At 34.4% G+C, this 24,182-nt stretch overlaps 1 protein-coding gene across 17 annotated transcripts in view; it reads right to left on the bottom strand.

Moving 5' to 3' along the window:
- Positions 1-24,182, bottom strand: part of PARD3B (par-3 family cell polarity regulator beta) — a 1,143,268-nt gene that overhangs the window by 926,200 nt on the left and 192,886 nt on the right. For 3 of the 17 annotated variants that reach the window (XM_077154798.1, XM_077154797.1, XM_077154805.1), the window contains 4 exons: positions 19,899-20,096; positions 19,327-19,420; positions 15,761-18,173; positions 12,096-12,171 (listed from right to left, as the gene is read on the bottom strand). The exons of 4 other annotated variants lie outside the window; for them this stretch is intronic. In XM_077154798.1, the coding sequence (XP_077010913.1) occupies positions 12,096-12,110 (15 nt within the window). In that variant the 5' untranslated portion in view covers positions 12,111-12,171; positions 15,761-18,173; positions 19,327-19,420; positions 19,899-20,096. Of the gene's footprint in view, positions 1-7,837; positions 8,164-10,035; positions 10,154-12,095; positions 12,172-15,760; positions 18,174-19,326; positions 19,421-19,898; positions 20,097-22,073; positions 23,916-24,182 lie in introns of all 17 variants that reach the window. 10 more of the 17 variants (XM_077154808.1, XM_077154810.1, XM_077154802.1 and 7 more) reach the window with 10 other exon arrangements.

The following is a 24,182-nucleotide window of genomic DNA, read 5'->3' as shown; positions in this document are numbered from 1 at the left end:
TTAGCATCCTTGTGAGCTAATTCAAAGGGATAAAGGTAGTTGCTGAGATGCCTTAAATCAGGCTGCCAAAACTGAAAATTCCAAAGACTTGTCTTTATCATTGAAGACCATCTCTCCAAATTGTCTTGTGAATTTCAAATTGGGGAACATAACAAAGGTCTTCCCATATGTTTTATATGCAAGTCTGGTTACAAAACAAAGTAGTCTGGATTACAATTTACGTTTTAATTGATCAAATGCCAGAAATACTCAGTTTCATAGTCAACAGCAGCAGAAATGGAAAGGAAAACAGCATCTGTTTGAGAAAAAGTTGAATAAATTGAAATAGTTTAAAAGGCAGATTTTTTAAATGACACCCAAATTTTCTGTCTGGTGAAATTTGCAAAAAAAAATGAATCCACCCACTCTAAAATGAATGATTTTCAAAAACATTAAAAAAAAAAAGAAATTTGTTCTTAATATGTATCAGTTTCACAGGGAATTAAGTTTTACTAGGATTAAATACAAAATCTCTATTAGGAACAAGGATCCCATAGTAAATTAAAATTTAAAAATGACTATGTAATAACTACTAATCTATTCTGTTTTACTATCTCACAAATCATGTTATCTGAACACGAGGCTATCTAAAGAACACTCCTTCAAATGCAACTACAACTTCAATTCAGGGAGTTTAGTAGAAATTAGCAAAGAATACTCCATACTCACTTGAAGGACACCTTATTGGTAAACCTCTTAAATGCTGGTTCTTGTTTTTTTTTTTTGGAGGGGGGTGGTGCATGGTCCAAGAATTGAACACAAGTCTCCTGCATGGAAGGCCAGCATTCTACCACTGAACCATTTAAATGCTATTTCTTTATGGGCATATTATAATATTATAATTTTGTTTTTAAAGGATAATTTGTCACCTCTCATTACTTAGGATACCTCTAATTGTGATATGGAAGCCATTCAGTCATTAAAGGTAATACATTTCTGTGGTATAGCTTAAAATGAAAATTTTAGTACATCACTACAACATATTGTCAAATTGGGACATGAATGAGGAATCCACAAGCAAAGTGACTAGGTAGTAAATAAGGATGACTAGCTATGAGTTCATGATGTGTGGCTTTTGTTTGCTTTTTGTAAACTACAGTAGGGAAAGAAGTTATCAGAGCTTTTATTTTATATGATCTGATATCACAGAAAGAAACTAGTCAGAATAATAAGGTGTTCTCAAATAATCTGGAGTACTCAGGTGCATATTCTCACTGACCTGGTTTTCCTGTCTTGAAACAATTTTCTTCTTCCTATCATTTTGGTGGAACGGCAGAGCTGTCTCATCCATCAAACACACTCTTTCTCAGGACACTTTGGTTACAAGTGACAGAAACCCAAACTAATTTGCACAAATGAAGAATTTATTGGCTCATATAATCAAACTTCAGAAAAGGTAAAGATCTTATTTGGATCTTGATACAACCAAAAAACTTTGGGAAAAAATTCATGAGACAAACAGGTCTGATAAGAGTATTGTCATTATGTTTATAAAAAGGCTAAGTACACAAATACTGTACTCCGGGCTTATAAATTTGTTTCTCACAGGGGTATGGGTTAGTGAATATGAAAGAACATTATGTATATACTAAGACTGAGCAAATAATTTTATATTGTGATAACCACACAGCCAGGTTTCTCATCCTCAAGAAAGGAGTTACAAAATATGGAGAGAGGGAATGCTAGAATTAACCTTGCAGTATTAGAACGGAATTGGAGTTATCAATACAAATCCTTGGATTTTACATAAATGCAAAGCGAGGGAGGAATGGAGGAAGGAGGGGCAGATACAGAACTTAATAGATAGATGCATATATGTGTGTGCTGATAATCACATTCCCTGGCTCTGTACGTTGAGGCTAGAGGCAATAATACCAATAGCAATGAGCACAACTAGCATCTAGATCTTTCTAAACACAATTTTCCAATAAAAGGAACCAGAGTTTCTTGCAGAAAGGCTTGGATTCCATGGCTCAACAGAGAAAATATAAGATGAGCCTCAAGGAACAAGAAGGACCAGGAAAGAAGGTAGTGTTCAAAAAAATGATGGGGCCATGTATAAAGCACAAAGGAACCAACCAGGAGCTCCCAAAGATCAAATCTAAAACAGGTTGAGCAATGAGAATAAATGGTCCTTTGGGATTATAACTCATAGAATAAGATACTACACATATTCATGAGTCCATATGTGATAGTTCGAAGCTATTATGTACCCCAGAAAAGATCATGTTTTCTTTGTTCTGCTTTGTTTTTAATATTTAACGGTTTCCTTTTATTGTGAAATATAACACATACACAAAAAAGCAAAACATTCCCAAGTACATTTTAACAAGTAGCTACAGAACAGATTTTAAAGTCTGGTATATGGGTTACAGTTCCACAATTTTTTGCTTTTTCTTCTAGGTGCTCCAAGACACTGGAGACCAATAGAAATATCAATATAATGATTCAGCAGTCATACACATTTGTTAAATCCTATCTTCTCTGTTATATTTCTCCTTCTTTTTAAATAATATATATACATAAAAGCAATAAATTTCAAAGTACATCATAACAATTAGTCATAGAACAGATTTCAGAGTTTGGTATGGGTTACAATTCCACAATTTTAGGTTTTTATTTCTAGCTGCTTTAAGTTAGTGGAGGCTAAAATCAGTATAATGATTCAGCACTCATACTCATTTGTTAAACCCAACCTTCTCTGTATAATTCCACCATCACCTTTGATTTTTCTCCCACTCTTTAGGAGCATTTGGGCTATTTCCATTCTAACTTTTTCATGTTGGAAGGGGCTGTTGGTAATATGGGATAGAGGGACGGAACTAGTTGATGTTCTGGAAGGGCTGTCACTTCTGCATTTCAGGACTTATCTGGTCCAGGGACCCATCTGGATTGTAGGTTTTGGAGAGTTACCCTAGTGCATGGAGAGCATGTTCTTTTAATTCATTCCTGTGAGTGTAGACACATTGTAGGCAGACATTTTGATTAGGTTGTTTCAATTAATCTTCTTACCGAAGTCCTTAATGAGAGGATAAAAGACAGAAAAAGCCCAGAGAAGTTTAGAGAAAAACCCAAAGAAGCTGAGAGGGGACCCACAGAAGTTGAGAATATCATTGAAACCAGAAGCTGAAAGCAACAAAACCCAGGAAAGAACGATAAGCAGACACTGGCCACATGCCTTCCCATGTGACAGAGGTGTACTGGATGCCGGCAGCCTGTCTTCAAAAGTCCAGGTATTGTCCTGTTGATGCCCTGACTTGGACATTATTCACGACCTAAGAACTATAAATTGTTAGTTAATAAATCTCCATTGTAAAAATCAGCTGATTTCTAGTATATTGCATTTTGTCAGTTTTAGCAAACCAAAACACCATATTAACATAATTAAGTAGGGGGTAAAAGACAGTTCTTCTTTAGATTAAAATTGAATTAATTCATGTAGAAGGAAAGATGGAAATAGAAAATCACCATTAGGCAAACACCAGAGCAATACTAGAATACACGACCTTAATACACGACCTTAATCAGGTGGTCACAGTTAACATCACCAGTAATAAGACTTATCAACATCACATACCTTGCTATATGATGATGCACTGAGAAGGGTACACTATGATTTCTGTGGTATTTGTGCAAAAAAAGCATAATCTAAATTTAATTACAAGAAAACTTGAGACAGACCCAAATTTAGGGACATTTTACAAAATAACAGGCAATGTTCAAATGTATCCAAGTCACAAGACACAAAAGGACTGAGGAACATGTCACAGATTAGAGAGAACTAAAAAGACTTGACTACTAAATACAGCACATGATCCTAGATTGGATCCTGAACCAAGATAAGGACATTGGAAGATAACAGGCAAAATTCAAATAAAGCCTGTAGATAAGTTAATAGTGTTGTAATAATGTTAGTTTTCTTGTTGCGATCATTGTGCATAGTTATGTAATATGTTAGTATCAGACACGGCCGAGTGAAAGGTATACGGGAACTCTGTATCATTTGTTGCAATTCTTTGTAAGTCTAAAGTTATTTCCAAATTAAAAGGTTAATAAAAATTCAAAAGTCCCTGTGCAAACTACAGATTGTGGCAGTGTAGCCATCAAAAGCCTTTAACTGAAAATATAAAAAGAGCTTTTCAAATCAGTAGAACAAAACTGATAACACAACTTTAAAATGGGCAAAGGATTTGAACAAGCACATCATAAAAAAGAGACCTGAAATGAGCAATAAGTATATGAAAAGATGCATGCTAATCCATCAAGGAAACATAAATCAAACATAATGAGATACCAATACTCCTCTCCAGGACAGCCAAATTTAAAAGTCAAATAACCAAACCAGAATAACCAAAATTTAAAAAGGAGAAAAGACCAAGTGTTGGCAAGGCTGTGGATCAACTGGAACTCTCTTAAGTTGCTGGTGGGAATGTAAATTCATACAACAATTTGTAGAAGCGTTTAGCAGTATCTATTAGAGCTAAGAATATGCATATTTATGACCCAGCAATTCTGCTTCAAGCCCCATACCCAACAGAAATGGTTCAGCTTATATATGCTAAAATAACTTGCAAAAACATTCATAGCAGCAATACCAAGAATACATTTGGGTCGTTTCCAGCATTAATTGTATAGTAGGTATACAAATTGTGGTCTATTCATATAAATAGTGCAACATTACAAATCAATGAAAAAAAATGCTACAAGCAACAGGGATGGAAATCACAGAGAGAGAAAAAGACACCAGATAGAAGGATACATACAATTGATTTCTTTTATATAAAGTTGAAAAACAGACAATCCTAATTTATGGCGATAGAAATCACCTTTGGGGAGAATATGGATTGGGAAGAAGAATAGGGAATATATTAGGGTTCTGGAAATGTCCCAAATCCTGATCCCTACACTTCACAGGTATATTCGTATATAAGAATCCACACTGTATATTTCAGATTTGCACACTTTGTTCTATGTAAATTATACTTTAATTAAAAAGAAAGAAAAAAGTACTTATCTTTTAGAGATACATGCTGACAAGTTCCATGGAAAACATATGTGGGATTTGCTTCCAAATAATCCAGAGTAGAAGAAAGGGAAGTAGGGAGGCATAAAGATGAAACAAGATTGGCCATTAGATAATTATTGAAGCTGGATGATGGTTACGTGGAGTTCATTATACTAGCCTCTCCACTTCCGTATACATTTAAAATATTCTATACTAAGAAAAATGCAAATTCATTTTAACTCCACCAGGCTGGAACACTTGAGAGACTGACTGAAAAATACAGGCAATGGAAACAGGCACACTCAATTTGAAAAGCAATTTGGCACTATCTTGCAAATGATGAAAGTATTTATGATAGAAAATATTTAGCCCAATAAATTTCCTCCTACATTTATACCCAAAATATATTCTTGCTCATGTACTACAAAAGACAAGATATGAATGTTCAAAAATAAAATCAGACAAAAATAAAAATAAAAACAACCAAAATATCCTTCCATAGGAAGAATGATAAATAAGGATAAATGAGTTCTGATGTATTCATATACGAACACTCTACAGCATGAAAATGAATGAGACAAACTTAAGTAGAACATGGATGAATTTCAAAAATATAGTTACTGAAAAAAGCAAATCATAGAAAAATAAAGCCCAAAACACAAAACTTAATACACTGCCTGGGGATATATACATATGGAACAATCTATGATTCGTATCAATGGAATGATCAACTCCTTGGGATGAGAGGAAGATGAGTGTGATAAACAGCACATAGGTTTTATCCTGTTTTTTAATCTGGGTAGTAAATACATGCATGATATGTGAATTTTTTCTTCATTTTATTGCTTTATATACGAATCAGATTAAATAATTACTATTTTATATGGATGATATGGCCCATAATAGAAAAATTAAAATTTATAAAAAAATTTCAGTAAATACTGAAAACAGTAATTGCATCTTCCTTTCTCAAACCAGGTATCATGGGACACAGCAAAAAGGGTATTTCCTTTAGAGTTCTGAATAATAACAACATACAGAGCCACCCATATTTTTTCCAACAGTATGTCACTCTTAAACTGTCACCCTTCTGTGTATTGTCTGGTTCACAGAATCTAAGCCCTTTATTCCATCTTTGCCCGAAGTACTATAGTGCAAGAAGCAGGCCTGTAAAAGAACAGAATATGGAAATTACCTCTATACCTAATTTCCAAGTTTGCCTATTATTTCATTTTAACAATGTCAGAGTGGCTAAATGGTTCCTGGAACTGTTAAGCTCTGATTAAGTTGTTAAGTCACAAGATGATTTTTAAAGCAGAATTTTCAAATCTTTGTAGAGTTTGCAAATCTTCAAAGTTTTTTGTTTGTAATCATTTTCTATTAATACAATGTAACAGGAATACATAGTATAAATTTCCTGATAATAGGAAGGAAAGGCCATTTTTTTAAAAGTCAAATGAAGAAAAATATTTGCCCTATAGCCTGAATCCATCATAAAATAGGGATCAAAGAGTATTGGTTCTCCTCCCCAACCACAAGGCTTTAGACAGAACCTACATTATCCAAATCGCAGGGATTATAAACATGGACTCAGAAATAAGACTGCATGGGTTCAAATCTCAGTTTAGCCATTTTCTAACTATGGGACTTGGAAGTTACTAAACATCTCTGTGTCTTGATTTTCCCACCTATAATATGGAGATAAGTACAGTCCTTGCCTCATTGAAATTTTATCACTATTAAATGAGATAATACATGCAAAGTATTTGGACTCTTGTCTACACACAATTTTTTAACTTTTTGAGATAATTTTAGATGAACATGCAGTTGTAAGAAAGAATACAGAGATATTCACACAAAGAACGATAAAAATAAGGCAATGAAAATCTATCTAGAATCCCTCTTAAAGTACTTAATCATTTTATTTTTCTTCACAACATTCCTTTGCAGAACAAAATATTTAAAAACATTGAGAGAAGAGGGAAATCAAAGATGTTAAGTAATTAGCTCAGTATTATAAAATGATAACTGTTAAAATCCCAGTTATTTTTTGCCTGCATATAATATGGGCTATAATTTTTAGTTCTAAAGGAAATCTTGAGAACTAGTTGTATTGACTAAATTAAGTTTGTTACACTTCTTATTCCACAGTCATGAAGATCCCAGTATCTGATGTTAAATTAAGAAGTTGAGTGATATTTGCTCAATTTTACAATGATATTTATTAAAGGGACTTGCAATAAATCAAAGACAAACTCTCTCATCTAATATTCTCTACTTCATTAAAATCACCATCAAATCGATTTCAACACCCTTTGAGCTAATATTTCATATCAGCAGTTCAGAACTTGAAGGACCATTCTCACATTTCAGCTTAAGTGTTTCCACTTGTGTAAGTGACAGCAATTTAAGGGAGGACAACAAAACACAGCATAGGACCCCATTCTGATTTCAGGGTCCCAACGCAGACCAAGGACAACCTCCAGCGAATGGGGCAAGAAGCTGTGTAAATTCCCCAGGCTCATCTAATGGAATCCTCTGAAGATTAGGAAGGAGACAGGGGACACCCAGGGAGGTGAAGGGACTCAATCAGTCACCCAGTTAGCTATTTGCAGATAGAGCCACAGGATAAACACCCAGGACATTGATCTCCACGTCTAAAACTCTACCACAATAGGATGCCCCACATTTCTTCAGATGATTTCAAGTGTAGTTTTAAAAACCTGCCAAATATATCTCAGTATCTGAGATCAGTCTAACAATTTCTTGCCTGGGCAAAGATTTTAAACTTACTTTGACAGACATCAAGGAGTCATCACTGCATGTCCTAGAGTGACATAACAATGTGATGAACAGACCTTTTTTCACAACCTCCTTTTCCTCTTTTCAGAATATATGGAGACAGTAGTTCTTATCTACTTAGGCTGCATCCACAAGTCAAACAGATATGGAGTTGACAGAAGACTATTATCGTAACAGCTTCGTCTGCAAGAGCTTGTAACCAAGTGTCTTTCCAGCAGGACTCTCTCTCCAAATACACGTACCTTCAACCACATTTAAGGCCAGTTTAAGAAAATAAGGGAGTCCTGATCATTTTCCTTTTAGAGAGCTTTCAGAAACTGTATTTTAATATAAGAAATAAAAACATTAGATAAGGTCTTTTTGCAAATCAAAAAAATCTATAGATAATAAAATCATGTTTTTGCCTATTTTCTGGAAAGGCTTATTTTTCTTCATAAGGTCACTTTAATGTAGTCAAAATAAAAAAACTTTCTGAACTTCATTTATTATTCTTCAATCACTTAAATATTTAAAATTCATTAAATGCAATGGTCATTAACCTGTAATTAGCAAGCACTCAATCCTAAGGCAAATATAAAATTCTGTACATGCAAAAGTATAATAGCCCTTACAGTAAAGTTTGACCCTATTTCTCCATAATATTTCAATCTAGAAATTGTTATATTTTGACTGAGTTCATCTGTCTTACGATACCATAGGTGAACCCCAGAAAATCGGGACCTAACCTATATAGAAATGCATTGTGACTGAACACCTTAGACGTATTATAATTTCTTTAGCTTAGTCAAAATAAATAGGAAGCCATCTGCTCCACACCAGGCTCTAAGCAGATGGTCTATTGTGCTCAACAGTAGCTGAACTTCAAAGACAACCTAAGGTAGCACATGTACTGTGATACTTCAATGTGGAGATCATAAAAGAGAGAAGAGAATAATAAAGTAGAATAATAAAATATACACTAAAGGTCTTAAGTCTGGTTCTTTTCACAAAGAAAATCCAATTCTGGAACCACAAACCTTGGCCTCAAACTCACAGAAAATTCCTAAAACCCACAGAACCCACAAAACCCTTCACTTATATTTTCCTCTTGTTCATTTTATTTTTTCCCATGTAAAACATTGTACTTTTGCAGCACATGGAAAATATTTTACTGGCTACTCAGATGATGGAATGCCAAATCTGAAAGTTCTTATATTTTTCTATCAGGACAATACCAAGTTAATTTTTTATCCAAGTATTTTGAAATAACCTTATAACTGTGTTTTTCAAAAAGGGGGGAGTAAAAAAATTTCATGAATAAAATATAGCAACAGGAATGAAATGAATCCCTTTACCACATTCCCTGAATTTCTTATTCCAAAACATGACTTTTATTTAACTGAGTTTTAGCCTCCTTTCATATTCAAAATCACAATGCTAAATTTAAAAATTCCATAAACTAGAAAAAGATTTAAGTTTAGTTGCCTTCAGATCCAAAAAAAAAAAAAAAAAAATTAGGAGAAACATTTCTTTTATCATTCAATTGTCCAGATGAAACAAAGAACTTAAAAAAAACATATATTAAGACTTCCATAGGAATGACCATTAAGGTAGATATTTGATCACAGAGATATAATTGTAAACAATTACCATACAATGTACCTTACTAGTACCAGGCCAACCAGTAGGACCTGCTATTTCTTATAACCTTCATTGCTTTGGACGTTTAGTTTTCTTACTCTTAGCAAAACACAAGGACTGACATTGAACTGTAAATTTCTAGAGTATAGACACACATTCTCTGTCTCCTCTCTGGTATCTAGTGAGCACCTTGCTCATGAGATTTAATAAACATCTATTAAATATACCTTTATTATATTTTAATAGTTTTAAAATTTATTTTAAAATAATTTTTTTAAATTATTTGTTTATTTAATAGTTTATATATTTTTAATGGCACATTTTGTTATACTATAACATTTTCACCAAGTTTCTAAGTTATTTTTATTCATACCATGTAAAATAAGGAAAAGGACTGCATGTGCTTACTATTAAAATTTTATATGACTATTTCAAATGACCTTCATTAACTGCTATTTTCAAATGTCATGTCCTCAGCAGGGCCTCCTTCACTTTATTTAAAATGCCTCTTCTTCCCTAATCACTCACTTTCTATCCCTTTCCTCTATGTTTTTCTTTATAGCACTTACCAAGCATTACCTGTCACATGATTGCTGCTTCTTTGCTAATTGTCTCTTTCCTCCATAAGAATATAAGCTCCATGAAGGGAGACACTTGTCTTTCATGCTTCTCTAATAATGCCAGTGCCTAGCACAGAACAGGTGTTAAAATTAAATGTACTGAAAATAAATCAAGAATCCCATCTGTCATTTGTACAACATCCCAGAAAATAAGATGTTGAGTCTCAGTGAAAGTAGGTGAATAATTTTCAACTAATTTCACCCTTTCTGCTTAGAGGATAGTGTTTCATGCACTATGCAGTTTTTCCTCCCACTTTTGTGCAGAAACACCTTAACCTTTTATTTAAGTGTCTCTGGTCCAAAAAACATTAAAATTGGGCAGCTCTTACTACTACATAGTGACTCGCTTCAGTTCTCTAAAGTAATTAGTACTCTGGTGATGAAATGTGTCTCTAGGATCAAAATTTTATAATGTTTTGACAGTTGGAATCTTACCAAGCATAAAATGAACCAATAAAAAATTCTTTCTTGTTATCATATTCCAGCACTAAAAAAAAAAAGTATTTTCAACATAACAGTAATAACTCTAAGAAAATAAAAAAACAGTGACCCCCTCAGATTCAAAGGGGAGGGTTTATATAGCATTCAAATAAAAAGAAGATTAATGTAAAATCTCTGAAAACTAAAAGCAGAAAGCAGGTTCTATTTAACAGGCAAGTGCGTCTCAATCACCTTGATTAGTAAAGCAAGATAATATGCATTAAAATCCTCATGCCAGTCAAAAACCTCATAAATACCATATTTTATTTTCAATCTTTAACTGTTTGATGATCATGCTATGTTTAATGTTTTCAAATAGTCCTTTAGGAAAATTGTTTTTATTTTATATAATTTGCCCCTTCCATCCTTCCATCCCCACCAAATATGCATGACCCTGATGGCATTTCAAAAGCTGGGCAAAGAATTCAGTTATATCAGTGGAGGCCATATGTTTTCCTAAGTAACAAAACTACAATTTGAAATTTAATTTTTACATATATTGAAAAGTCAAAACACATAAAAGTTCTAAGCATCTCTATGAATCCAAACATATTTTCAAGAATATCTGCATTATTTCAGCCCAAATAAAACGTACGCCCTTATGAGCTGTCTTTTTGTAGCTGAACATTAATTTGCTTATATTTTATTCTGAAATATTCATGATTTATCTGAAGGATTTTTACAATTCATTTCCTAAATGTATGCACTGGCATCAGGTAATAGGTTCCAATGAACCCCTTTTTGATATTTGGCACTCATTCATTAGCTTCCCGGAATTTTTAACAAGCCAAAAAGCATGTTAAAGAAATTACTAGAAATGTACTTTACATTATGGCATCCCATTTACCACCATAAAATTTGAATTTTCTGTATAAATAATGCAGTAACATGAGTTAAGCTATGTGGTATAGAGACATGAACACTTTTGGTATGTGGTAGAATTTGAGGTATAATACAGGCACACCTCAATGCATGAATTGTAACTGTACCTCTCCTACAATGAAATGCCATGCTTATAAACGGATTATTTTTTAATGATTAAGCTAACAAGTACTGAACTTTTAACCTATATGGGTTTCATAATTACACAGCTTGAAATCCTCATCAAAAAATCTGTCTGCTCCTGAAATTCAAATCATTTTATAATCTTGAATAATGCATGGCAACTCTACAGGAATTAAAACATTTCATAAAAGTAAAAAATTCACAACCCTTTTTTTTTTTAAATTTTTACAAGGGCATAAAGCAACAGCAGTAAATTAGTTGTCATTTCCTTCTTAGACTCTCCAGCCCAACCCCTTCCTACCACATACCACATCTCTCTAACAAGAGGTATCTTATTTATCTAATTTCTTTTTACATAAATTATGCAATGCATATGACTTTGTGGTGCATAAACTTTTTGCATGAGAAGTGCACATACAGTCCAGGAGAGTTCTAAAAAATACAATCATCGAAAAAACAACCCTATTTCTAAGCATAATGGTTATAAACTCTGACTTTGGAGATTAACAGTCTGGGTTTCGTACCTGGCTCAGCCACATACTTGCTCTGTGATATTGGATAAACCACTTAATTCTGTTTTCTAAGCCTTAGTTTTCTCATCTGTAAAAATGGAGATAATAAAATTTCACTGGGTTATTCTAAGATTCAATGAAATGACAATACAGGTAAATGATTTTATTACTGTGCCTCATAATTTGTATGCCCTCAATAAGGTAAAATACATATTTTTAGCATCACAGATAACATTCTAACACTTTTGTAACTTACTCTATTTTCACGTTGCAAAATACTTTCTTAGTAGAAGACATCCCAAAATACATTATTTTTCAGATACATAACCATCTGAGTAAGAAACCAGCTCAGCACACTCCATTAACATAATCACTGACTTATGATAATTTGTTGAATTTATATTTATTTTCTTTCTTCAACAAATAGAACTGGGAAAACTGGATATCCACCCACAATAGAATAAAGATAGACTCCTATCTCACACCATACTCAAAAATTGACTCAAAACTGATCAAAGACATCAATGTAAGAAACAACACTGTAAAACTCCTAGAAGAAAACATAGGGAAGCATCTTCAGGACCTTATGTTAGGCAATGTTTTCTTAGACATTATACCAAAATCAAGAGCAACAAAAGAAAAAAATTAGTGAATGGGACTTCATCAAAATTGAAATCTGTTGTGTAAAGGACTTCATCACGAAAGAAGAAGATAACGTACAGAATGGGAAAAAATATTTGGAAATTACATACCCAATAAGAGTTTAATGTACAGAACATACAAAGGAATCTACTACTCAACAACAAAAAGACAAATAACCCAATTTTAAAATGGGCAAAAAACTTGAGTAGAAATTTTTCCAAAGATATACAAATGGCCAAAAAGCACAAAAGAAAAAATTTGTGAATGGGACTTCATCAAAATTAAAATCTATTGTGTAAAGACTTCATGATGAAAGAAAAAGATAACATACAGAATGGGAGAAAATATTTGGAAATTACATACCCAATAAGAGTTTAATGTGCAGAACATACAAAGGAATCTACTACTCAACAACAAAAAGACAAATAACCCAATTTTAAAATGGGCAAAAAACCTGAGTAGAAATTTTTCCAAAGATATACAAATGGCCAAAAAGCACATGAAAAGATGCTCAATATCATCAGCCATTAGATAAATGCAAATCAAAATCACGAGATACTATTTCATACCCACCAAAATTGCTACTATTAAAAAGGAAGAATGGACATTTACAACTGTTAGAGGGTAGGTGGGGAAATAGGAGCAATCATCTATTGTTTGTGTGGGTATATAAAATAGTGAAGACACTGTGGAAAATAGTTTTCCAGTTCCTCATAAAGTTAAGTATAAAATTACTACATGGTCCAGCAATTCCACTTCTACAGATAAACCCAAAAGAATTCAACATAAGAACTCAAACAGATGTCTACAAACTGAAGTTCATCATGGCATTACTGACAATCATCAAAAGACGGAAGCACCTATATGTCCAGCAATAGATGAATGGGTAAACAAAATGTGGCATATATACAAGATTGAATATTATTTAACCATAAAAAGGAATGCAATCCTGATATATGCAACAACATGGATTAACCTGAAGACACCATACTTAGTGAAATAAGCCAGACACAAAAAGACAAGTAACATATGATCTCACGTATGTCTATATTATGTGACATAATTAGAATCAACCAATTCATAGAGTTAGAAACCAGAATACCAGGAGCTGTGGAGGGGGAGGGAATGATAAGTAAGGTTGAATGGGTACAGAGTTTCTGTTCGGGGGTGTTGGGTAATTTTTGGTATTGGATAATAGTGATGATAGTAACAACACCATGAATGTAATTAACAGTGCTGAATTACATATTTGAATGTGGCTAAAGGGGAAATTTTAAGTTTTATATATGTTACTAGAATAAACATTTTTAAACACCATTGGACTATGCAACACAAACAGTGAATCCCAATGTAAACTATGGACCACAGTTATAGTATAATTATAACGATATTATTTCATCTATTGTAACAAAAGTATCACACTAATGCAAAGTGTCAATGGAAAAAACTGGGGGGTAATGGTAGGTAGCGGGCAGTATATGGGAACTCTTTATGTTCTGCATGATTTTTCTGTAAACCCACTGCTTTCTTCTAGTAAAAAAAAAAAAATGTAATTGTTCAGCATTAGAAGAATACTTAAAACAGAACATTTAGCCTATATTTTAAATATTATAACTAAGATACTGGCAGTGCCCCAAAATAAGCGGTGGGAGAACAAAGCAGATGCCAGGTTTTATGCAAGATTACAGCTCTAGATCTAAAGTACAGTGGAAAGAGGTATTTTTAAACAATGATTTGGCTGAAAGATTAATCAACTAGACGTCATAATAAAAGATTATATGTCAAAAATTCAGCCCAGAGGTGCATTCTTCTTACATGGAGACAGTATCAAATTTTTAAAAATCTATGTTATTTGTTTTATATAGATTGTACTACTATCAAAATAGGGCTCAGAGTATTCTAGCTATAATTACTTACATTGCACAAAATTTAAATTTTCAAATAAATTTATAGCTAAAATTAATATTTTTTTTCAAAATTTCAATGTATCATGTTTACTTTTGGTGACATTAGACTATCAGATACTATAGTTGAATAAAAGAAGCAGCTTTCTAGTTTTGGAAAAATTTAAACAATATGTTGAATGAAATTACCAGGAAACAGACTCCCCTGAGTATTCATTTCAATAAACCTGATTTTCCATTTCAGCTTCTGACTTCCAAAGAACAGTAAAGATTTAAACAAGCAACCTAACATTTTTAATATTCTACCTTTATTTGAATATTCATTTCAAATATCAAGATAGCAAGAAATATAAAAGGTCTCAATCTAGTTTTTCTTGAACATGCCAACTTGATCAATTTTCTCCTTGTGTATATATACACAAAAGATACTAAAGTTTAAAATTAACTTGGCCAACCAAAAGTTGCATTCCATATTTTAACACATTATATATGAGCACAAGATTCATCTCAGATTGAAGTCTCTGTCAAGTGCAAAATATTTCACCCATTATATTCAGTCATGTCAGCTAAACACTTAACTTCCTTAAATAGAAGTTTCCATTTGGGAATGAGACATCTAAATAGTTAGAGGATTTACGCCTTTGACATTAGGACTCCCCAAGGAAATGTCAACATTATTTTATCATTTTCTTTCACTTTCTTATTCATACTATTCATTGCCGCTTGTTTTATTTTTAGTTGACTCACGGTACTCTTTTTTTCCCTAATCTCAGCACACTGAATCTGCAAATTATTTATTTCTCTAACCAGTCATATTTACCTTCCCTCCCCACCTCAACACTTACTCCATTTTTTTTACAAATCCTTCTGGTGTTTTTCCCTCACTTAACTTCCAATATTCTCAAATACAGTAAAATATTCCCTCTAGTTATTGGGAAGTTAAGAGGCAAATTATACAGTTACCCCCCAAAAATCTGATTTTAACTGTCATGTAGCTACTTCAAAAAAGAGTGATCCATGATTTAAATGTCACAAAGTAAAGGATCACTGTCTTTATATTACTTGGGTATGAAATGTGCTGCCTACATCACAACAAATAAATTCCAGTATCCAGGGTGTGTGTGTACCTACCATCTCAATGAACAAGCAATAAATCCCCATTCTATTACTCAAAGTAAGAATGAAGTCCTGAGGCATGCGACAACACTGATGAACCTTGAGAAAATAGTACTAAGTGAAATAAGTCAGACAGAAAGGACAAACATCACATGATTTCACTAATATGAACTAAGTGTAATATGTAAACTCATAGACATAAAATCTAGAATATAGGTTACCAAGAGAAAGAATGCAGCTAAAGAATGGGGAGCAATTGCTTAATATGTGCAGAGTTTTTTTAACCAGCTTAAATTTAAACATTTGGCAATGGATAGAGATGACAATAGCATATTATCAGGAATGTAAGTAGTAATGCTAAATTGTCTGTGAATGTGGTAGAAAGGGGAAGTTTAGAGTCATGTATGTCACCAGAAGGAACATTAGAGGTTAAAATATGGGAATGTGTAGCACAGTGAAGCTTGTGGTAGACAATGTCTGTGATTAACACTGCAAATATTAAAAAAAGTTCTTTCATGCACCAGAACAAATGTACCACACTTTTACAAAGAGTTAATAACAGAGTGGGGTATGAGGGGGGAAATGTACCTATTGCAAGCTATGGATTACAATTAACAGTGATATCTTAATATTCTTTCATCAACACAAATGTACCACCTTAATACGAGGGGCCAACAACAGAGAGCATAAGGGGTATAGGGTGTTGGGTTTTCTTTTTTATGTCTACTTTGTATATTTCTTTCTGGAGTTATGAAAATGTTCTAAAAGTGCTTATAGTCATGATTGCACAATATGTGATGACACTGTGAGCCACTGATTGTATACTTTGGATGGATTAAATGGTATGTGAATATATCACAATAAAATTTGCATTAAAAAAAAAAAAAGCCTTCTGCTCCCAACTAGAGACCCAAGCCTCCTTGGGAATCTTTGCACTGCCCCTACTATACCAGGGATGCCTAGACACCTCTTTATTATTTGGGTAAGGATTAGGATATGTCAAGCCAAGGGCTCCATCTTTTTTTAAATGGAGATTTGCACAACTCTGATAATAAAATTTCTTCACTAAGGGGAGGCTGGAGTAAGATCAGATCACTATCTCACACAGTGGGGAATTATTTTGAAGATCACTACTTCACTCTGAGTTCTATCAAACTTCTTAAACTCCCCTGAGGTTGTTTTTGTTTTGTTTTGTTTTTTATTTCTTTGCTTTAAATAAAATCTCCTGGTTCCTTGACATGAATAAGATTGGTTCCAGTTGAATGGAAATCTCAACATTTCAAGGTTAGCACCAAATGTTTCTTCCATGTTGTTAGGATAAAAATCAGGGAAACTAGATCAAGAAGAGATCATGTGAAAAATAGCCTCCAGTGATCCTCTGTAAAAGTACACAGACTTAACACTACTTACATTTTCAGTATTTACAGAGGAGGAAAACAGAACTTTTCTGATAGCCCAGTCCCTGGAGTACTGGCTGTCAATATATTGGTTTTGAAATAATGAATATGGGAAATATTCAAAGCATGACAACCAAATTAATTTAATAACTAAATATAAAATTACTACTTCTAAAGAAAAGTGAGTCACATATCATAAAGCCATGGCTATTAAAGAATTTTAAATAAAACATATAATTCTCACCAAATGGTAAAGTTTTAAACTAATCTTACCTTTTAAATCTGTTATGCACATCAAATAACTGAAATATACATTTTAACCCTACATGTTTTAAGAGGCTTAATTCTTTCACTAACAATCAAAGATTTCTGACCCTAAAAAGCTAAGTAACTTGGCAAAACCAAGAACAAATTTTGGAAATCTTTTCAAATTAGAGATAGTGTGATGTATGGAACTGAACTAGGTAAGGACAAATATCTGTTAATCAAATGGGAATAAAGAGGAGCTAAAAAAAAAAAGGAGTCAAAAGATCTATGAAAACGGGTAACAGTTGAGAAAATATAATATTTAAGTCACAGGAAAATCCAACAAACAGGCTTAAATCTAGAGAAATATACATTTTATACAATTGCTGTCCCAAGTGAGAATGGACTTCAGAGTTGATTAAATCCACTAGCTCTGATGTATGTCCCTGAAATTCCTTAGGCTCTGCTCTCCCTTCTTGATGACTTCTACCTCCTGCTGGAAGCTCAATGGCTGCAAAGTTTCTACACCTCAGAGAGAATAAAATTCAGAGGAAAGCCCACCCACAAGACAAAGAACTTTTCCAGAAAGCCTCAGCAAACCTCTCCTTGAGAATCTCTGGTACAAACCGAATCATGTGACTAGTTTTGAAGCAATTACTGGCAAGGGGACTGGAACAGAGATGAAGGCTTAACCAGACTCATCTTCACAGGTGGCTGGTCAGATGGACTAAGGCATATGGGCTGCATTCGGAAGGGAGAAATACATGAACAAAACTGGAGTTATCCTAGGAAAGAGAAAGAGGAGAATGGAAAGTAGGCAAGCAAACAGCACTGTACCATAGTAGGCTACATAGGCCAACCCTATAAACCCAGACTGAAATATCTAACTTACAGACTGACAGTTGCCTACAGAGATCAATTCAAACTTCTAATCAAAAAGAATTCCTACCAAACGTTTGCATAAATATTCTCAGTGACTAAGAATTCATGCTTTACAAAGTAGCCTGTGCTTCACTGAAGAGCTATGCATTATATTGAAAGATACTTCCTTGAAACTTGTGTTCATTGACCCAACTTCTTGAAACAATGGGAAATGAATTTATTCTTCCTTTCCTATGATCATCCAAATATTTAAGGATACTTAGAAGGTTCCGTCACTCAACTGCAGCCCTAGGCTCCTGAGTCTTAGCAATATTAGATAATTTAATTTTTAAATAAATTAACCAAGAATTTTATAAAATTTCCATTTAAAAGGTGGGTTATTGAAAACAATTATGCAATCATGGTAGGTTCATTTCAAACTCATTTATTTCAAACTGGTGCACAGTAGCACAGTAGCTACAGTAAAGTAGCAGTCTAGAAAATCAAGTTCTATACTTGTTGCCAGTTAAGAAGTATGAGGTTCTATAACTATATATATAAATTTTTTTCAGATGGTTGGGCTATTATAATCATTTCAAATCATATAATTTTGTAGTCTTTCTAGTCTGTTTATGGTTAAGTATTGTGTAAATACGTGTTTCACATATATTTTGAGTTGAGAATAATAAAGACATTGTGTCTGCACAGGCTTCTATGTTACTTTACTCCTCTGATTAAAGTCTACACAGAGACTTTCTTCTTTATTGCTAAGGAAAACGTCATTTGATCCTTCAAAATTCATTCATAACATCAAAAGAAGGAAAGCTAAAAAAGATACCTTAAGTTATGTAAAAGCAATAAATATAAATTTCAGTAATCCTGCCAAAATTCTGTAAGTGAAGCTTCTATTCCTTTCATGAGGAAAGTACACTTTAATTTTAAACAGAAGAATACAGACTTTTAGAATTTTTTAAAGCTACAATTTAAAAGCCTAGGTTTCAAGAAACCAAACATCCTTATTTAGTGAAAAACTGTTTAGAAATGTAAGACGTTCATATGGAATTTGGAACAAGTTACCTCAATAGGAATAGTTTGATTCCAAGAACAGCCTCTCAAAAAGTCCATTTGATATACAATGTAACTAATGAATAATATCAAGTGTATTTAAGCCCTGGAAAAAGAAAAATTAGCACAGTAAAAAACAATAATTAAAATTAATTGTACATGGCTAGTACCAGAAAATTATGGAAAAGCAAAGCATCTATTGGAGAAAGTATGAAGGAACTACCTGGCTTCTTGTTTAACTTTCAAGGGTCACAAATATCCCTGTTGTTGGCCTCTCTTTTTTATTCCCAGTTATTCAGCTGCTTTACTTTTCATAATTTCCTTAATTTGGGGGATCTCTCCCACCCCATGGCAAACACACACACCCCTAGAAGCACCCCACTCCTGATCATTCAGAGGAAGAACAGGTAGTGAACACATACACACAGATGTCTCAAGGTTCAGAGTCTTGGGACACTCTGGGTAACTTTCCCTGCAGTATGGTTTATGCTATCCTTGGCTTGTTTGTACACAAGCTCTGATGTCCTTTCTTCTCACCCACTGCATTCCTAAGGGTAAATTCAATCCTCTTTTCAGTAACTTACCCCTTTCTATAAGCCTCGCTGCCTCCCTTCTTGACCAGCTAAAGAGGTTTCTTCTTTCCTGAACACCTCATTGCATGGCAAGAAAAGTAGAGTGTCCTTTTGACATAACCAGCCAACTTCCAACCACTCTTGCATTCCCCCTCCTGGCTTTTCTGTAGGCATCTCATGCACTGTGTGAAAATGCATAATTCAGGATCACTGCGACAAGGGATAAGAAAAAAACCGATATATTCATTACATGATAATTCAAAGTGGGACCACACACTTTATGTCATTCAATCCTCCAACCAATCCAGTTTGGTTAGTGAGACAGGAGTAGCTGATTCTATAAATGAATGAACTGAGGTCAGAGAGATTAAAAGAATAAACAGAAAAAACTGAGCTCAAACTACCAAAGCCCAGTGTTCTGCCACATAATACTCTACATTATTCCCTTAGTGAAGCTGATTTCGGCTATGTGAGTGGAGAAATGCAATCTAATTAAATCAATATACCCTTATGTATTGATGGTGAAATACCCAATGTGCACCTGGAGGCATATGAATTTTTAAGAGAGAATGTTTTATAACTAAATAGCTTTCTTTTTGGTGTAATTTCAGGTATTATAATGAAAGTGAAATTTATGAGTCGTATAGGTAAAAAACTGATATATTTAAAATAATAATAACACTAATCCCATACTTCTTGGGCATTGATATACCCATAAAAACAGCTTCCAAGGAAGCTAATGTGAGAGAAAATGGGTAGAACGGGGTCCAATAACATAACATGCAGCTGAAGGCATGCTGTAAGGTTAAAACGTTCATTGATGTTTTTTGCAAATTATTACATTTGTAGCTCTAAGTAAAGCACTATTGCAATCTCCAATTTTATTGCCTCTTCCTCTCCAACCAAACTTATATACTTGAAGAAAACACGTTCTTTTGTTTTACTCTTCATTCTACTCAGATGCCTGGCTAAATTAATAGCACCACTAAACTTATTAATCTCTTTTCTCTCCAGCATGTGATGAAATATTCGTGTCACAGATGGGCACAAAAAAACATGCACATTCAGGGTGAGCAAACACACACGTAAACTATAGCTGGCAACCAACTGAACTGCAGGAGGCACCAGGGAGAATGTACTTGACATCACCATCATAACAATTACTTTGGTTTAAATTCCTGTCTCCCAACACCATTTGTCTTTGCCATGGTAAGGTCACACAGGCATGTAGTCCAAAGAGCTCCTCTGGGGTAGAAACGTGCCTACAAACTGACTTCTAATAAAATATTAAAAGAAACAACAAAATTCACTGGGATAAACAGATATTAGAAATCCTGAGTGCTAGTTTCAACTCTATCAATAAAATTAAATGTTTATTAAACACCAACCTACAGGTAAGTAGTCCAAGGGTTAAAAAGTGCTTTAAAAATCCATCTAAGTCCTAAAAGAGTATCTAAGACATTTGGAAAGACAAAATTAAGACTAAAAACTTTAACAATAATCAAGTTCTTAAGAAACATTTCAAGACAGTCATTGATTAATGTTATTAGGCAAAAAATATATCAAAGAAAAAAATACTCTATTTGTGTCAGGAAGATGGTGGACTAGAGAACTACAGAACTCAGTTCATCTTCTAGGCCAGCTAGTAAACAGCCAACAACAGTCTGAAACAACTGTTCAGAGGTTCAAGAAGCCAGAAGAATGCTATGTATCAGGCAGGAAAGGGAGGAGTGAAGAGACTGATAAGCTATGGTAAGCAGCTGTTAAAACCCTCCATGCTGCTGAGGGTAGCACCCATTGCTGACTCTCACCACAAACCCCCTTAGGATCTGGTCCCTGGCTGGAAATAAAAGTCTTCTTTACCAAGAAAACAGGGGAAGGGGCAGTGCCAAACACTGAATATGGCTTTGGTTTATCGAAATCAGATGGCTGGGTTCCAGCTATGAAGGCAGCTACATTTCCAACCTGTCCAGGATAAAAAGCAGCAGGCAACCTCCGTTTTAACCTCACCCTCAACAGGGTGGTTTAAAGACACAGTGCCTTCTTAGGGCTATGGGGAACAGTTTGCCAAAGCACAGTTCTTCTCCGAGAAAGTAGGGTGTGGACACAGCCCAGCACTCTTTACAGCTTTCCATTAGAGAATTCAAATCTCTAGGTCTTAGCTCTAAGCTACGGTTTCAACCTGACCTGGACAAAAGCAGCTGGGAGCCTTTGTTTCAATCTCTCCCCCAAGAGCAGCAGAGTCGGTTCAGACTTAGAGGCATATCACCATCTCAGGACTACGGGGAACAGTTTGTTGAAGGTGCCATCTGATGGGCAGGTCAGGAAAGCAGATTCAGGGAACCTTCAAAAAGAAGCTTGGCATCTTTCCAGGTCTCCTTCCCAGGGTACTCTGGAACTACACCCTCTTCATGGGCCCCTGGATCTGTTTGACTGGGAAATAAAGACTAAGAAAATCCTCTCCAGAATGACTCTTCACCCAGAATTTGCATTCCTGGCAAAATAGGCTAGAGATAAAGAAAGGAGTGTTAAAAAAAATAAAATAAAAAACTGCCAAGTCAAATAAAACACTAATGGAACAGATCAACATTCTCAGAGAAGGAAGAGGGAAAAGTAAGTTTCTCCCAGAGGTAAAACAATTGCACAAAGAATGCACTATCAAAAACTGTACTGTATATCCAAGGCAAGAATCAAACGTATAAGAGAGGAAAGAAATCCAATCACTTGAACAAGAGCCATTCTAAATGTCTAGAATACGTTGAACCAGGTGTCAAAGAAGTATGTTAGCACAAAGCCAATCAACTAGAAACTCTTAGGCAAGAGATAGAAACTGATCTCCAGCATAAACTCAGTAAGATAATCATATGCCTAGACATCAGGAAAAAAAATTGCAAGCTATATATACTAAGAGATAGGAAGATATGGCTCAAAAAACAAATTCAACTTCATAGGAGACTCAGAATTTGGAACAACCAGAGGTGTTCAAACAAATCTTCTAAATCAATTAAAGGGGATGAATGAATATATGGCTAAAGAGATAAAGGGTATTAAGATGATTATATGAATACTAAGAAGAATCTGAAAATATAAAAAGAAACGGAGCAGAAATAATGGGAATGAAAGACAATAGAAGAGACTAAAAACATACTAGAGGCAAACAATAGCATATCTGAACACACAGAGAAAGAATCCACGAGTTGGAAGACAGGACAGTTGAAATCTTACAGACAAAAGAACAGCTAGAGAAAAGACTGGGGAAAATAGAGCAGTGCCTCTGGGATTTGAATGATAGGAAAGAGAGCAAAAACATACGCGTCATGAGTATCCCCGAAGGAGAAGGGAAGGGAAAAGGGCCAGAAAGAATATCTGAGGAAATAACAGCCAAAAATTTTCCAACTCTTATAAAGGACATAAATATACATATTCAAGAAGCACAACATATGACAAGCAGAATAATCCTCAAGACTTACTCCAAGTCATACCAATTAGAATGTCAAATGCCAAAGAAAAGGAGAGAATCCTAACAGCAGCAAGAGAAACAAGATTCATCACATACAAGGGAAACACAATAACAGTATATGGACAAGAAGTCACTGATATGATATATTTAAGATAACATTTAAGAAAATGAAAGAGAAAAACTTCCAGCTAAAAATCCCTGACCCAGCAAAACTGTCCTTCAAAAATGAGGCAGAGTTTAAAATATAAACAGATAAACAGAAACTGAGAGAGTTTATCAACAAGAGACCTGTCCTACAAGAAATACTCAAGGGAATTCTGCAGGCTGAATGGAAAAGACAGGAAAGAGAGACTTGGATGAGGGTGCTGAAAACAAGAGTATCAGTAAGGATAACTAAAAGGATAAAAAGACAGACAATAAAATAAAAGATATGACATATAAATGGCTGAGATGAGTATTGCCTTTGCAACAACACTGAATATTAGTGGTTTAAACTCCCCAACCAAAAGCAAAGACTGTGAGAATGGATAAAAAATGATCCAACTGTATGACGTTTACAAGAAACTCACCTTAGAGACTTCCTGGAAGATGGCGGCTTAGTAAGACGCGCGGATCTTAGTTTCTTCTCCAGGACACCTACTAGGGGAGTAGAAACGATACAGAAAGCGCCCAAAGCCACAACAGAGATAAAAAAGACAGCGTACCCCATCCTGGAACGGCTGGCTGGCTGAGAGAAGCAGCTCGGGTGAGATCGCCGAGGCGCGCGGGCCTTACCGGGCGGGGTGGCAAGCGGCCGGAGTTACTCCCTTCCCCCTTCCCAGGCCGGCTGGGAGAAT

This window comes from Tamandua tetradactyla, chromosome 3 (genome assembly GCF_023851605.1).
Source record: "Tamandua tetradactyla isolate mTamTet1 chromosome 3, mTamTet1.pri, whole genome shotgun sequence".
NCBI classification, from domain to species: Eukaryota; Metazoa; Chordata; class Mammalia; order Pilosa; family Myrmecophagidae; genus Tamandua; species Tamandua tetradactyla.
The sequence above is the reverse complement of the archived record's forward strand: the minus strand, read 5'-3'. Positions and strand labels throughout refer to the sequence as shown.